The following is a 13,579-nucleotide window of genomic DNA, read 5'->3' on the forward strand; positions in this document are numbered from 1 at the left end:
AGTTGATAATCACACTTTGTGGGAAAAACTTTTTTTTTTTTTTTTTTTTTAGTTGAAGGTATGTGTGGTAACACAGGTGGACTCGGGAAGATGTGACGAGTTGGTTTGTCGGAGAGAAAAGATGGAGGCCTGCTTTCTGCGTTGGTTGCTTTTCGTCGCGCTGACATCCTGGGCGTTAGGAGACGGTAAGAGTTGTATCAAGAGAAGGGCAAATATTAGCATGGCTGCTAACGAATGTTGACTTTTTGTTTTTAAGTTACGACGGCAACGACGAAGAAACGTCGTAAAACCTACAAATTTCGAAAATGGTCTCTATGTGCATGTGGTTTTCCTTTTATCGCTATTATGAATGAGTGTCACTTTTTACTTTAATATGCTACAACTGTTTTCTATATTACAGAAATGCACTGATCAGACTGTTCCTGTCCGATGCCGATTTCTTGTTTTCTCTAAGGTTCAGTCTATTTTCTTTATTCTGTAACACAGAAAAGAGCAAATCGATGTTCTTCAGGATGTTTGATAGTTAGTAGTTTATAATTTAACAATAAATGGAAGAATTAAAGTACATTTCCCTACATTTTCAGTTTTTAAAAAAAATCTAGCTTAAAACATGGGTGTCGAGTTTGTCCTGTATATCTAATCAATAGGAAAAAAAACATTTTTTTTTGTTTTTGTTTTTGACGTGTTATTTGTGAAATATGACCTTTGCTGGTCACCTTTTTAAAGTTCTACATTTAAAGAATAGTAGATGGCAGTCGTATCACTGAAAAGTGTAACTCTTTACTCTGAATATCAATTGAAAAACTCCAAGCATAAAGTCCAAAAAAGGAAGGGAACAATTAACTCTATGATAAAAAAATAAACAGGTAAATAAGAAAGTGTTTCTTTTTTTTCTTCTTCTCATCTAACCAAAAGGCAGCACCTCCCATGATACCTGCAGCCTCAGGCACTCATCTACCCATGTCTTATGTTCGTTGTTCTTTCTTTGTTCTTTAGATGAGCTGTACTGAAACACATTTTGTTGTGCTTCTGTGCAAGGACCATAAAAGATGATTCTGATTCAGAAACACTTATTTAAATCATTTTTCTGAGACTGGGTTGATATCAAGTGGCAAATGTCCTCTTTTGAAAGGTTTTTAAGCTTTCAAAAGAGGACTTTGTTTGCAAAGTCAAGAATGTTAAACTAGTCATCTTTTTTTTAGTTAGTTTTTTTTTTTCCTACATACTTTCTATACTAATGAATTACTAACGCTGCTTTTTGACTGTGTGACGAATGTTTTGGCCTTTTAAACAAACCCTTTCTTCCCTGCAGACGGACAAGTGACTTTTGAGTCCGAGCTGTCGTCCAAACCCGCTCAGAAGTTGTCGAAGTACGGCTGGTACGCCAGCGTCAGGCTGCAGAGGTTCCACATACCGGAGCAGACCGCCGTCGCTCGCTGGCTCTTCTCAGTGAAAAAGGGCCACAGCTTCAACTGTGGGCAGCACAACGTCAGCATGTAAGCCACGAGACGCTGCTACGGAACAAGAAATCTGTCGTTACTGGCTGATTTTTATTTGTACCAAATTCAACTTTCTTTTTCTTTTTTTTTTTTCCCAGCCACCTCCGATGGGGCGCTCCTCCCGTCATAAACCCAACAGAGACTGTGTTTCCAAATGCGACCCTGTGGGGCCCCTCCTTGTCCCTGATTCTACCGGTAACCTCCCAGAGCTCCACAACCTTTAACCTCTCCGATCCGGCTCCGGGGGATTGGTTCGTCGCTGCGCACTTACCGGAGGACGACGGGCGCATAGAGCAGAAGGTTTGTTCTGGGATTTTGTTTTCTAAAAATGAAATAAAATTTGACTTTACAAGTGAAACTCTCATAATGCCAGAGATGCTTGCAATTAGGCTTTAAGATAAAAAAATAATAATAATAATAATTAAGCATGCTTTTTTTCCCCCTCCCCCCTCAATTGTTAATTTTTCTAAAATCAAGCAATGCTTAGCCTAGACGGGGGTCTAGTAAAGCATGGTGGGCCGCCAGGCTTATAATACTCTGGGGGAAACCCTGTACTACTGGTATCTATGTTGCTGCTGGTATGATTGTGTTTTTATTCTTATGAGAAAGTGAGCAAATCAATCCCTGGCCATGTCTTCATGCACCACAGAACCCTGATAATGACGTCACTTAGATTTTAATAAGTCTTCGCCATCTAAAAAGCATTTTCTGATCCTCTAAATAATTAAATTTTTGGCAGAATTGCTCCTTGAATTTCAATTCTATTCGGGTTTTATGTACTAGCATATTAGAAACTCTATGTCTTGTTTAGGGCTAATAATAGATAAAGGATTATATTTCATCCCATAAGGGATGACGTTAGTTGTGGAACAATGGTTTCGAAGAATCAGTCCACAACAATATCCTCCCAAGAAGTGGGGGGGAAAAAGTGAAAACAAAGTTTCATTTTTTTCAGTAAGAAGTAGAAATTTAATTTAACGCCTCTCTGTTAACCACGGTCATCAAATGAAAGGGATGTGGGTGTGACAAGGCATTTGATTGGATGCAAACATCACAATCGCAGCGTAACATTAGCCTGACTGGTTGGTGTAGGCCAGCACGCGATCAATCCACCTGTAAACCACCAGAGTTGATAATCACACTTTGTGGGAAAAACTTTTTTCTTTTTCTTTTTTTACTTGAACTCTGGGAGCTTTCCTGTTGATGTTGTAATTTCTAATCTATTTTTGAAGATCATTGTTGTCACCCTCTTACTGTATTTTGGTGAACCATGCAGTAATTGTATGAAACATCTCAGCAGTGAATGAAAACAGGAGAAAATCTCACTTTTCTACTCATGGGTTTACTGCTTTACATTAATGCAGCAAACTTTCACACCACCTAAAGAGTATTGGTTAATATACAGTTAGTTTTCTAACATTGCACAATAATACAAATCTCTTCAAGCTAATGCTAATCACTTTAAGCTAATGCTAACCAACATGTAGTGATTGAAAGGGAAGTCAAAATACTGATATGCAACCATATTGCAGCTGCAGTCATTCCTTTGGCTCGGACACGGAGAAAAATTCACAGCTAGAGCCTATTACCTTGGATTTTCATACAGGTTTATAGACGGCAGTTATTCATTTATTTGTTAAGGTCATTCACAAACTTCAGCCGATGTTTTCTGCTGACACTGGAAAAGTAAAACTGTATATCTGTCAAGCAAATCATTTAATTTCATTTTATTCTAAGTTGGAGCTTTTTGTTTTTGTCTAACTCTAAAATTCTATATATTTTTGTTAAAATAAACAAAGGTTAAAGGTTCTGTTGGATAATTTACTTCACATTTCTTGCGCCACCGGCTCCCAGCACTTACCTGTGACTTACTTTTCGGACAAAAGTGGAACCAAGCCGTCGTCTTCCAGTGTAAGCGATCTGGGTGTGATGGAGCCTTTTATCGGATGTAATCATCGCAGTGTAACGTGAGCCTGGCTGCTTTCTTTAATCTGAACTGTAATATGTGCAGCAGGATATGAATGTAAAGTCCAGTTTGCCTCCTGTGAAACCATGTAAGCCTGTAAGCCATCATGATGAGGTTGTGTACGTTACCATGGCAGCGTTTCTATAAAAATTCCTTGTTTCTACCTCCGACCTGCTGAACTGGAGCGGTGGCTGTTTGCTGAGCAACATTCCTTCCATTTAGTCAGCAGGTTGGTTTGATAAACAATGTCTTGATTGGGAGCAACTATTTTTTTCCCCCTTTCAGTCTGAGTTTGATTTTATTACTGTTTATGTCCTTGTATATAAGTGAAGTGACATGATTTATTTATTTTTTCATGTTTCAGGGTTTCCCGTCCTGCTCCTATTACTTCCAGCCCCAGCTGTCGGTCAGGAGAGCGGCGGACACGCCCGTCCTGCAGCCGGGAACCGTCCTGACTCAGACCGCAGCCCCCGACAGACCCGCACGTCTCAAGTAACTACCGCGACACGGTGTCCACATTTTTTTGAAATGGTGTCTCATTAATTCAGATGTGCTAAATCGTGGCAGGTTGTTTGTGCCGGAGTTTACCTCGTCTCTCTCGGTTTCCGTGGCCGGGTGCTCGTCCGGCGAGGCGTTGGAGAGCGCTGGCTGCTCGCTGCTCCTCAGGCTGGGCTCGGCGTCGCTGCAGCACAGCCAGACGGAGCTGAACTGCTCTGGGGTCAGCTGCACCGCGTCCCTCTCTAACCCTCCATGGGACTCGTGGCTGCGGGTCGTTGTGGAGAGCAGCCAAGTCAACCAAACTGTGACCTTCAGGATTGGATCCAACTTCACAGGTGAGCACTGAGCTCTTTTGTAATTCATTCTTTTCTTTTTTTTGCACATTTCAGCATGTTACAACGAGGGATGCGCTGGTTTTTTTAAACTTCTGATACCGATATCTGAGGTTTAGCATCGACTGATACCGATCTGATCCAGAAAGACGGAGCTGAATTGATTTGAAACATGTCTTTCTTTTTTTAACACAGACATATATATACTGAATTATAATTTTTTAATAACTCAATAACTCAGCACATGTGCTGAGTTATTGTATGGTTTACACCAACAGCTTAACAAACTTGATCAAACATGTAAAAACAACACAACTTTAATTTGTTCATTCAGTGTAATTAGATGTAGAATAGCCAATCTGAAATAAATAAAACCTAATAATTAGGGATAATTAGCTCTTTTTGATTTCATACCGATAACCAATAATAACTGACTGCCGGTAATACATAATGCTCTAAACAAGACCATAAACATTTCTTAAAGAACCACCAATTTATAGATGCACATTCCTCTGAGTCGACCTAATAACACAAAAGGATCAAAAATATTACTGATCTATCAGTAATATAACACTTTTGCAGTGAATCAGTTGAGAAAATCCGATTAATGTATTCTACAAAAACACTGCAAACTTGATTTTTGTAATGCCTATATTTAGAAATGATTCTTAATCGACGGTTTTTGTGAAGTAAAAAATTTGAATTCTATGATTGTTGCTACTTTTTCTGGGTCTAATGCGGGAAAAAAACAAACTATCCAGGGTTATGAATATGTTTGCTTTTTCTGTTTCTGTCTCGCTCAGTGGGATGTAAGCCAAAGAGCGTAGGCCTCACAGCGGACGATGACATCACAAAGCTACTTGGCAAGAGCAGCGTCTCCAACGCCACGGCGACGGGGAACGTCTCGGCGCCGGCTCCCCCGCCGCCGCTGGCGTCCCCGTGCGTGTGGAGCGTCCCTGTGCTCTACGAGGAGCTGGACGTTCTGTCGCTGCGGTACACCCCCGTCAACAGCTCCAACGTAAGCGTCACGGAAACGCACCCCACGCTGCTCACCTACCCGCTGCCCCCGCAGGCCACCGGGGGAACGCTCAACCTGCAGCTCACGCTCAATTCTGTGAGTAACGCTGACTGAACCACTGACGCGTGTGTGTGTGATTGTACTTAAACTGTTAAGACACACGGGTGAGATTTCTTTATTTGTTTGTGTTTTTTCTAATATAGACTAATGCGACTTTGGGGAATAACAGCATCATGGCCTGTTTCTCTGCCTGGGCTCCGGTCCTCCAACTCAACCACTCTGAACCCTGCAGAACAGGTACAGGTGGACCTGGCACGATAAACCGTCCCAGAAGTTATCGCGATAAATGATAATATTGTTCCTTTGAGACCATTTTCAAGTAATATAATGGTAATGACATAATAATGCAGGAACACGTTCTCAAAGATGAACAAACTTTAAATTCTAATGAATTTTTAAACACTGGAACTGGGAGACATTTTAAATATGCAAAATGAATAAACAAAACAACAGAAATGACAAATGAAATGAATTATGAAAACAAAATTGAACTTAAAAAAAAGGGGTCTAGTTGAGACAAAGGCACCCGACTGAAGATTTTTATCATTCAATTTATGGTAGAAAGACAGAAAAGAGAAAAATGATATATTATGGAAATGGACATTATTGAGTTAGTTTTAATTTATCATGTGATTATTTGACAGCCTTAGATTCAATATGAGTAACCTGCATAAAAAACATTGTAGCCTTCTATTCTGAGGTCAACTTTTCTGTCAAAACAGAAGAATTCAGAAGAACATTAAAACAATTTATTATTAATCTATGTATGATGTTCATGGGTCTGATGGACCCCCTGCACTTTATTGTCGAAATTCAACACAAACTATAACTTTTTATATTAAAATATAAAAACATGTTCACTCTAATTTCATCAGTATATGGTTGATTTTTTTTAAATAAAAAAGTTCCACCTGTTTGTGTTTTCTATATGATAAAAATGTGAATTCAGAAAAAACAAATTTTCAATTCAGTATAGAAGTAAACATTGATGTTTACCTGTAAGGCTTTATGATGACTAACTTTTATTCTTTCTTTGACTTTTATTAAAATTTTCACACACAAAGAACACAAGTTGAATGCAAACGATAATCATAACCACTTTATATGACAGTAGATGTGTGACAGGGTTTAAATTCTTGACCATTATGAAGTTGTTGTTAACTTAAAGTTTTATTTGATGATTAGTCTGCATCAAATACGGACACAAAGTGTCAAAAAATGTCGGTACCTTCAGACATATGGGGATAACGGACGCCATCTTGTTGATTCTCTCCAGGTTTGTTTATGGGATACGCCGTCGGGATCAACGTCAGCGTCCCTAAAGCCATGGTCAGGCTGCCTTTCCCTCAGTCCACAACGTGGTACCTCACCCTGCAGCTCCTATGCAACAGGTAGAACACACACGCACGCTGCTGCAGCATCATGACTTGTTTCAGTCTGTGTGTAAGTCTGACAGTCTGAGAAAGTACTCATGCTTAAGCTGTTCCCGTGTGTTTTCTGCAGCAGTGACTGCGGTAACGCCTCGGTGGTGTCTGTGGTCCCGGAGGTGTCCGTCAGCGCCTGTGTGGACGACTGCGGGCCGTATGGTGAATGTAGGCTGCTGAGATCCTACACATACCTGTACTCTGCCTGTGTCTGCTCTGCAGGTAACACACACACACACACACATACTTTTACCTGTGTTGGCATCTTCAAGTGAAGTTGAGAGGTCATAGTGGTACATGGAGTCTCTGTGTGTGTTTTCTACTCACATGGTGTTTAGGGCAGAAACGATTAATTGGATTAATCAGATTAATTGTGATTAATCAATTTTTGAAATAATCGTCAACTAATCTAGTAATTGATTAATCGTTACATTTTGGAGTCTGGTACAAAGTCTCCAAAAAAAGCCATTTGCTGAAAGAATCAGAAGTTTGATAAATCCAAAAGTACAGAAATAAATCTATATATTTTTATTTAAGAAAAAAAAAACTTTGCCTACAAATATGTTCCACCTAGAACTCAAGTGGCATAGTTTTAACTTTACCCAGATCAAATTCTGTAAAACCAAAAAAACTCTACTATTAAGCATCTTTTGATATCCATTTATTAAATATTTCATAGAGAAGTTTTTAAAAAATACTCTAAGCTGTAAGTCCGACAGAAAGTGTTGAGCTTTTCACATGTTGCAGATTCATCCTGTGCTACAAATCAAGTGTACACTAAAGGAATGATTCCGTAACAAAAGTATGTTTTTATCTTTTTTTTTTTTTTTTCAAAATCTCTTTCTTACTGTCTATTCAATGTCACATACTGTTTTTATTTTGTTTTGTTAATTATGTAAAGCACCTTGAAATGCCTTGCTGCTGAAATGTGCTATACAAACAAAATTTGATTGATTGATTGATTGAATGGAGTAATCCATTACTAAAGTAATCTCTAGTTGCTGCCCTTTTGTTGTGAATGCATTGGTGGAGGCAGAAATGTCAAACACCAGCACCGATGCGCCCATCATCTTTTTCCACACCTGCAGGCTGGAAAGGTTGGGGCTGCACCGACGGCTCCACCGCCCAGTCGTACGCCCGCCAGCTGACGGCAACCATGTTGCTGACGCTCAGCAACCTGTTCTTCCTGCCCGCCATCGTGGTCGCCACCAGACGCTCCTACATCACCGAGGCCTTCGTCTACCTCTTCACCATGTTCTTCTCTACGGTAAGGACTACTGCCGATCAAATGTGAGGGAACAAACCTCTTCAGGCTGAAATGACAAAGCTTCTGGGAATCTTATCTTATGACTAAAGACACATGGAGACATTACACTAAACACTACGAAGTCATCTGGTCCTCAGGTACTGAACCAGGATGTTACTGAACCAACTTTGGACTTGTTGACGCCAGTTTTTAAGAATTGCTGCAGCTATCGATTATTTTAGTAATCGATTACTCTGATGATTAAGAAGCCTCATTTGTTTTAGAGGTGCTGAATGTAGGACAGTGTCCATGTTTCACTGATCTGTGTCCAGGGTGATGTTCAGTGTTTGTAGGTACTATCAGTATTTAGAGGCTGAATGTGGATCCATGTGGACCACAGGAAGTCTTCAGTACATCCTCTCCTTTCCCCTCCCCTCCCTGAAGTTCTACCACGCCTGCGACCAGCCCGGCGCGGCGGTCCTGTGCATCATGGACTACGACGCCCTGCAGTACTGCGACTTCCTTGGCTCCATCTGCTCCATCTGGGTCACCATCCTCTGTATGGCTCGCCTGGGAGACACAGCCAAATACGTAAGAGGCCTCTGGCCTTTTTCCTTCTATAATCAGCTCACAGGGTAACGACAGCTTTAGCATCCTCACCTGCTCTTTCCTTCCTTCCTTCCTTGTTGGTGTGCAGACTCTGTTTCTGCTCGGGGCCTTGCTGATAGCCATGTCAATGCAGCTGGACCGCAAGGGCCTGTGGAACCTGCTGGGCCCCATCCTGTGTGCCATACTTCTCATGGTCACTTCCTGGGTAAGAGACACGTCGGCATTTTTTATTTTTATTTTTTTAAGGTTAATTTGTGTATCTGTTTAGTTTTATTTATGCCACCTGGAGAGTGGAAGGGGTTGAAATTTTTGTAATAAAAAAATTGAACTACTTTGAACTAAAACAATGGCTATATAAGCAGAAAGGGGGGAAAAATAACACCTACTTTTTACGTGACGGCTTCTCTTGTTCTTGGCCAAAACGACCAACAGGTGTACAGATGCGTCCGCCGGCGACACTGCTATCCGCCCTCCTGGCGCCGCTGGGTCTTCTTCCTCCTGCCCGGAGCGCTGTGCGCCCTCATCGGAGTGTGTCTGTACGTCTTCGCCGAGACGGAGAGCAACTACTACTACACGCACTCGCTGTGGCACATCCTGGTGGCTGGCTGCGTGGTGTTCCTGCTGCCGCCCAAGGAGAAGGACCGGAAGGCACTGGGCTGGAGCCAGGGCTTCAGCTGGAGCTGGAGGTGGAGCTGGAGGCCGCGGGTTTGTGGATACACGCTCTGCGAGAGCAGCAAAGACGAACTGTACACGGTCACATAGCAGAGGACGAGGCAGAGCAGGGCCGGCGTTTATTCAGTCTGACTCTTTACCTGGACGAGGCGTTTTCCTGTCTAAAGCTGTATATTCACATAAGTCCACATATATTTCATATTCACATGTGCTCCAAGTGGAAGAGGGGTCTTAGATTTAGATAGAACATATATGCTCTTTGTAACCCACATCCAGTCTGCTGGAATCTCTAGAGAGATGCACCAATTAGATTTTTATAGCCGATTTCTGGCCTGTCATACAGATTTAATGTGATTCCAATTCTTCTTGAAGGACTTTACTGAAAAAATGTCAATCATACATATACATATATATATTTTTTACAGATTTCCACTCGCAGGCGGTATCAAGTTTATATAGGGAGCAGATGAGACGTCACACTGTGTGTGTTTGTGTAATACAGGAATTGATATAAAACAGGGTTTATTATTAGTTAAGAACAAAGACAAAATGATTTGAGTTGAAATTTTAAACCATATTTAATATCTTCCACCAGCACAGTCAGTCTGCTCAGATTTAGTAACTGTAAACAGCCTCTGGGTGCATTTTGTAACAGAACCCAAAGATTTCCAAAACACTGCCAATATTTTCAGCTCCAATCTGTTCAAACATGGCAGAGCATACCTTGCTAATTCTAAAAAAAAAAAAAAAAAGTACATGGTCACGAATTGAGATTCTGTAAGAGAAGGCTACTTTTCTTTTTTTGATAAAGTCGGGTTACAAAATGTACAAAAATGCAAATAAGTGAAATGATCAGCTCTCGCTGGCTGTAATCGGCCACTGGATAGAAATCATGTCTGCAGCGTATCAGTCCGACTAACCTGCTAAGATGTTCAGCTTACATCGTTCCTGACAAACAAACCAATGAATGAATAGCTCTCTGTTATGGCAGGCTGAATAACAGTCAGCATGCCTCAGTAGAAAATGTGGTTCTTGTGCTTCCGTACTGATGTTTAATGCAATGGCAAACTTTGACTCCTCTCCCTTCAGTAACAACTTCTCACTAAAAAGTGCTGATTCAGCACAACCTGTTAGCATTTAGGTGTATTCACTGGCAAAAAAATATATATATTTTTTTGTTTTTGCCCATGTATTGCTTATCGTTGGTCAGAACTGAACTAGTAGGAGATGATTCAATTTCAGTCAGCAGCTTATTTAAAAGATCCAATGTCTCTGTTGTTTCTTCTTAGATGTGGCCGCCGGTACCCTGAGGTAGCAGACCAGTACAGCTGGATTAATGCCTAAACAGGGTTGTTGAATTTGAAGTAAGAGTTTCACATTTGAAGAGGTGGATATTAGCTGGTCACCATAGTAACATTAGATAAGCTGTAACTGGCATCAGACAAGTTTTATATAGAGAGTTTCTGATCAAAATACCAATCAAAAGCATCTAGCTAGGCAGCCAGCTAGATGCTTTTCACTAGCCAAATCTTCTGCCACCCAGGTAATCTAAATCAGACAAGCTAGCTAAATCAAACTATTTCTAGCTAACAAAAACAGCTCAGCTAGCTAGAAACAAACAGTCTAGCTAAAGCTAGCTAGAAACAGTCAGTCTGCCAATAACTAGCTAGAAACATTGTAGCTAGCTGGAAAGAGTCTATCGCTAGCTAGAAACAGTAAGTCTGGCTATAGCTAGCTAGAAGCAGTCACAGTGTAGCTGTAGCTAGCTAGAAAGAGTCTGATTTATGTTTTTTTTTTTTTAGCTTCCATCGAGCTAGTTACCACAAAGAATTTCACTCTTGTTGTTTAGCAGCACTGATCAGATGTATTTGGCTAGTTTAATAGAAATATTTGACATACCAGTTCCAATTTAAAAAAGATGATTTAGGAACAATATTCAAAATATTTTCCTTGATTTAGTAAAAAGTGAAAAAAGCACCCTCAGTTATTCAAAATTTAGCATTTTTAACTTAAAGCAATCAAATTCAGTTTCCAAAAGGCTAACGTTTCCAAATTCAGCATGATGTATAGGTTAATGCTATACTCCATTCATCCTTCATATTGTCTATTTAAACTATTGCGCTCTCTCTCTCTCACACCCTGAACAAACCAGAGACCTGTCTCAACTCATAGAAAACGATTTTCTTTTTAAGATTTGTACGGCGTTCTCTTAATTCATTTTGGTAACACTTTATTTGAAGGCTTAAACGTAACCTTTAATAACATAAAGTTACCTAATTTTTTAAAGTGCAATCAGTAATACTTTTATAACAAATTTATATCAGTAATGATTTCTTGGTTAATGTCAAGTTGTCATAACAAAGACATTTTGAATAATGTCAACTTTGTATTAAAAGTGGCATAATTTACCGAATGACGCTTTATGACAACAGTCATAAATATTCATGAAGGCTTATTCATATTCATGACATGTGTTATGTCATGTTGATGAAATTGTCATGACAGTCTTATTCACCCTCCTTCAAATAAAGTGTTACCTTCATTTTAAGCAGCTTATTAATAGAAATACTGGTAGTTTAGTCATAGTGCAGTCACTGATTGGAATTATTAATTTAAGGCTCAGCAAGTTGCCCAACAGGACAAATCAAACTAAAAATCATCTGGTGCATCTCTGTTTGTAGAGATTATCGTTTTGTTGTATTTATGCAATTTGTTAGACATGCTTGTCTAAATATATTTATAAATGATATTGCTTAATCTTAATCTTAATTCTCCACAAAGATGTTGTATTTATGAATGATGATGCGTTTTTTGTTTTCCCCCTGTAGGTCTGGGTTCAATTGGAAGAGTTTAAAACCCCAGATGAAATTTGAACAATAATTTACTGCCAGGCAGGTACTATAATGCTATCGAATTTGTACTGTATTCTATCGCATTCATTGAAAAATGACGTATCCGATTACACCTCACAAATCCACCTAACTGCAGGAAACTGCTGCTGCTCATCACAATCACTTATTGTCTCCACACAGCGTCAGAATTCTGACAATCACATCTCAGTCTCATGGCTGCAGATCAGAACAACCTGGACGAGGAAAGCACAGAAGAAAATGTACGAAGAAACCAGATTTACTGAATCTGTTATTTGGGTAAGGTGGAATCTTTGTGAACCTTCCAGAAAAGGCAATTTATGCGGTAAATGCAGTGTCCTTTTCTGCTATTGTAGACTTAAGGTAACAGAGAGCTCTTATCTGAACTCGTGTATCTTCAGTAGAATAACTCATGAATTTTGAAAAAAGATTCTGGAGGCAGCCATGACACGTTGCTACAACATTGTATGTGCCCCAGATTTCTTTTAAAGCTGCAAGCCAGACTTTTCAACGACTTCCATTCGATTACCATTCACATTTTAGTTGTAGTATGTCATCCATACAAAACCCGTCGAGGTCAAATGTTCTCTTTATGCCTTTTTACTGCAAACTGTTTTTTTGTGAAGAAGAAAATGCCTGCCCTTGTAGAATGTCTCTGGTGACATCACAAAACACATCCAATCAGAGTTTTTTTCCTTTCCTTAAAAAAACAAAAAAAAACTTGATTTTAATCCAGTTGGAGTCCAACTCAGCTGTGTGCCTGTAGCTATGCATCAAGCTAGATAGCTAGCTAGATGCAAAGCTTGCTCGCTAGCTAACTAGATTTAGCTCCTTTTTACTAACAAAATCTTTTTAGCTGGTAAAAAGATTTAGCTAGTTTTACTAAGTCTTTTGAGCTAGTAAAAAGATTTAGCATAGCTAAATCTTCTTAGCTAGTAAAAACAGCTACTTTTTACTAACTAAATCTTTTTAGCTGGTAAAAAGATTTGGTTTTTTTACTAGCAAAGTCTTCTAGCTTGCTAAATCAGACTAGCGAGCTAAATCATATGGAATTCTGTTTTTTATTACCCAGCTTTGTTTTTATTGTCGTGTGTCTCGGTGGAACATGACCTGGTAGGAATATTCTGCTTTGAACGAAGCCTCTTTGTGGAGGTAAAATGAAGAAAATGTTTTCTGTTCATCCGCAGCCTAAGAAATTACAACTCTTTAAGTTAATAAGATTTTTCTTTTCCACAGTTTTGGTGTGACATAAATCACTCATATGTATAAATCAGCACTCAAGTGAATGTATGCTAAGATTACTGGCCAGTGCCTCTTCCTTTTTGTCTTTTTTTTTTTTTATTGCACTTTATGTACAGTATAGGTTATAGGAGCTCTGTAGGGAG

The 13,579-nt window shown here is 39.6% G+C and overlaps 1 protein-coding gene across 5 annotated transcripts; it reads left to right on the plus strand.

Annotated features, from left to right (window-relative positions):
- The first annotated feature begins 34 nt into the window (after positions 1-34).
- Positions 35-12,893, plus strand: pgap6 (post-glycosylphosphatidylinositol attachment to proteins 6). Of its 5 annotated transcripts, none has more exons than XM_007554988.2 (15): positions 35-185; positions 1,313-1,496; positions 1,598-1,799; positions 3,830-3,957; positions 4,033-4,298; positions 5,099-5,409; positions 5,517-5,610; positions 6,650-6,764; positions 6,877-7,019; positions 7,886-8,064; positions 8,488-8,634; positions 8,741-8,857; positions 9,085-9,357; positions 12,153-12,219; positions 12,357-12,893. In XM_007554988.2, the coding sequence occupies exons 1-14, from the start codon at positions 122-124 to the stop codon at positions 12,195-12,197; spliced, it is 2,268 nt and encodes a 755-aa protein (XP_007555050.1). In that variant the 5' UTR covers positions 35-121; the 3' UTR covers positions 12,198-12,219; positions 12,357-12,893. The 5 variants fall into 5 exon arrangements, with proteins under 5 accessions (XP_007555050.1, XP_016528401.1, XP_007555048.1 ...); XM_016672915.1 differs by having other exon boundaries at positions 12,153-12,215; XM_007554986.2 differs by having other exon boundaries at positions 12,153-12,893.
- Positions 12,894-13,579: the final 686 nt, after the last annotated feature.

The sequence above is a fragment of the Poecilia formosa genome, unplaced genomic scaffold (assembly GCF_000485575.1).
Source record: "Poecilia formosa unplaced genomic scaffold, Poecilia_formosa-5.1.2 Scaffold67, whole genome shotgun sequence".
Classification (NCBI taxonomy): Eukaryota; Metazoa; Chordata; class Actinopteri; order Cyprinodontiformes; family Poeciliidae; genus Poecilia; species Poecilia formosa.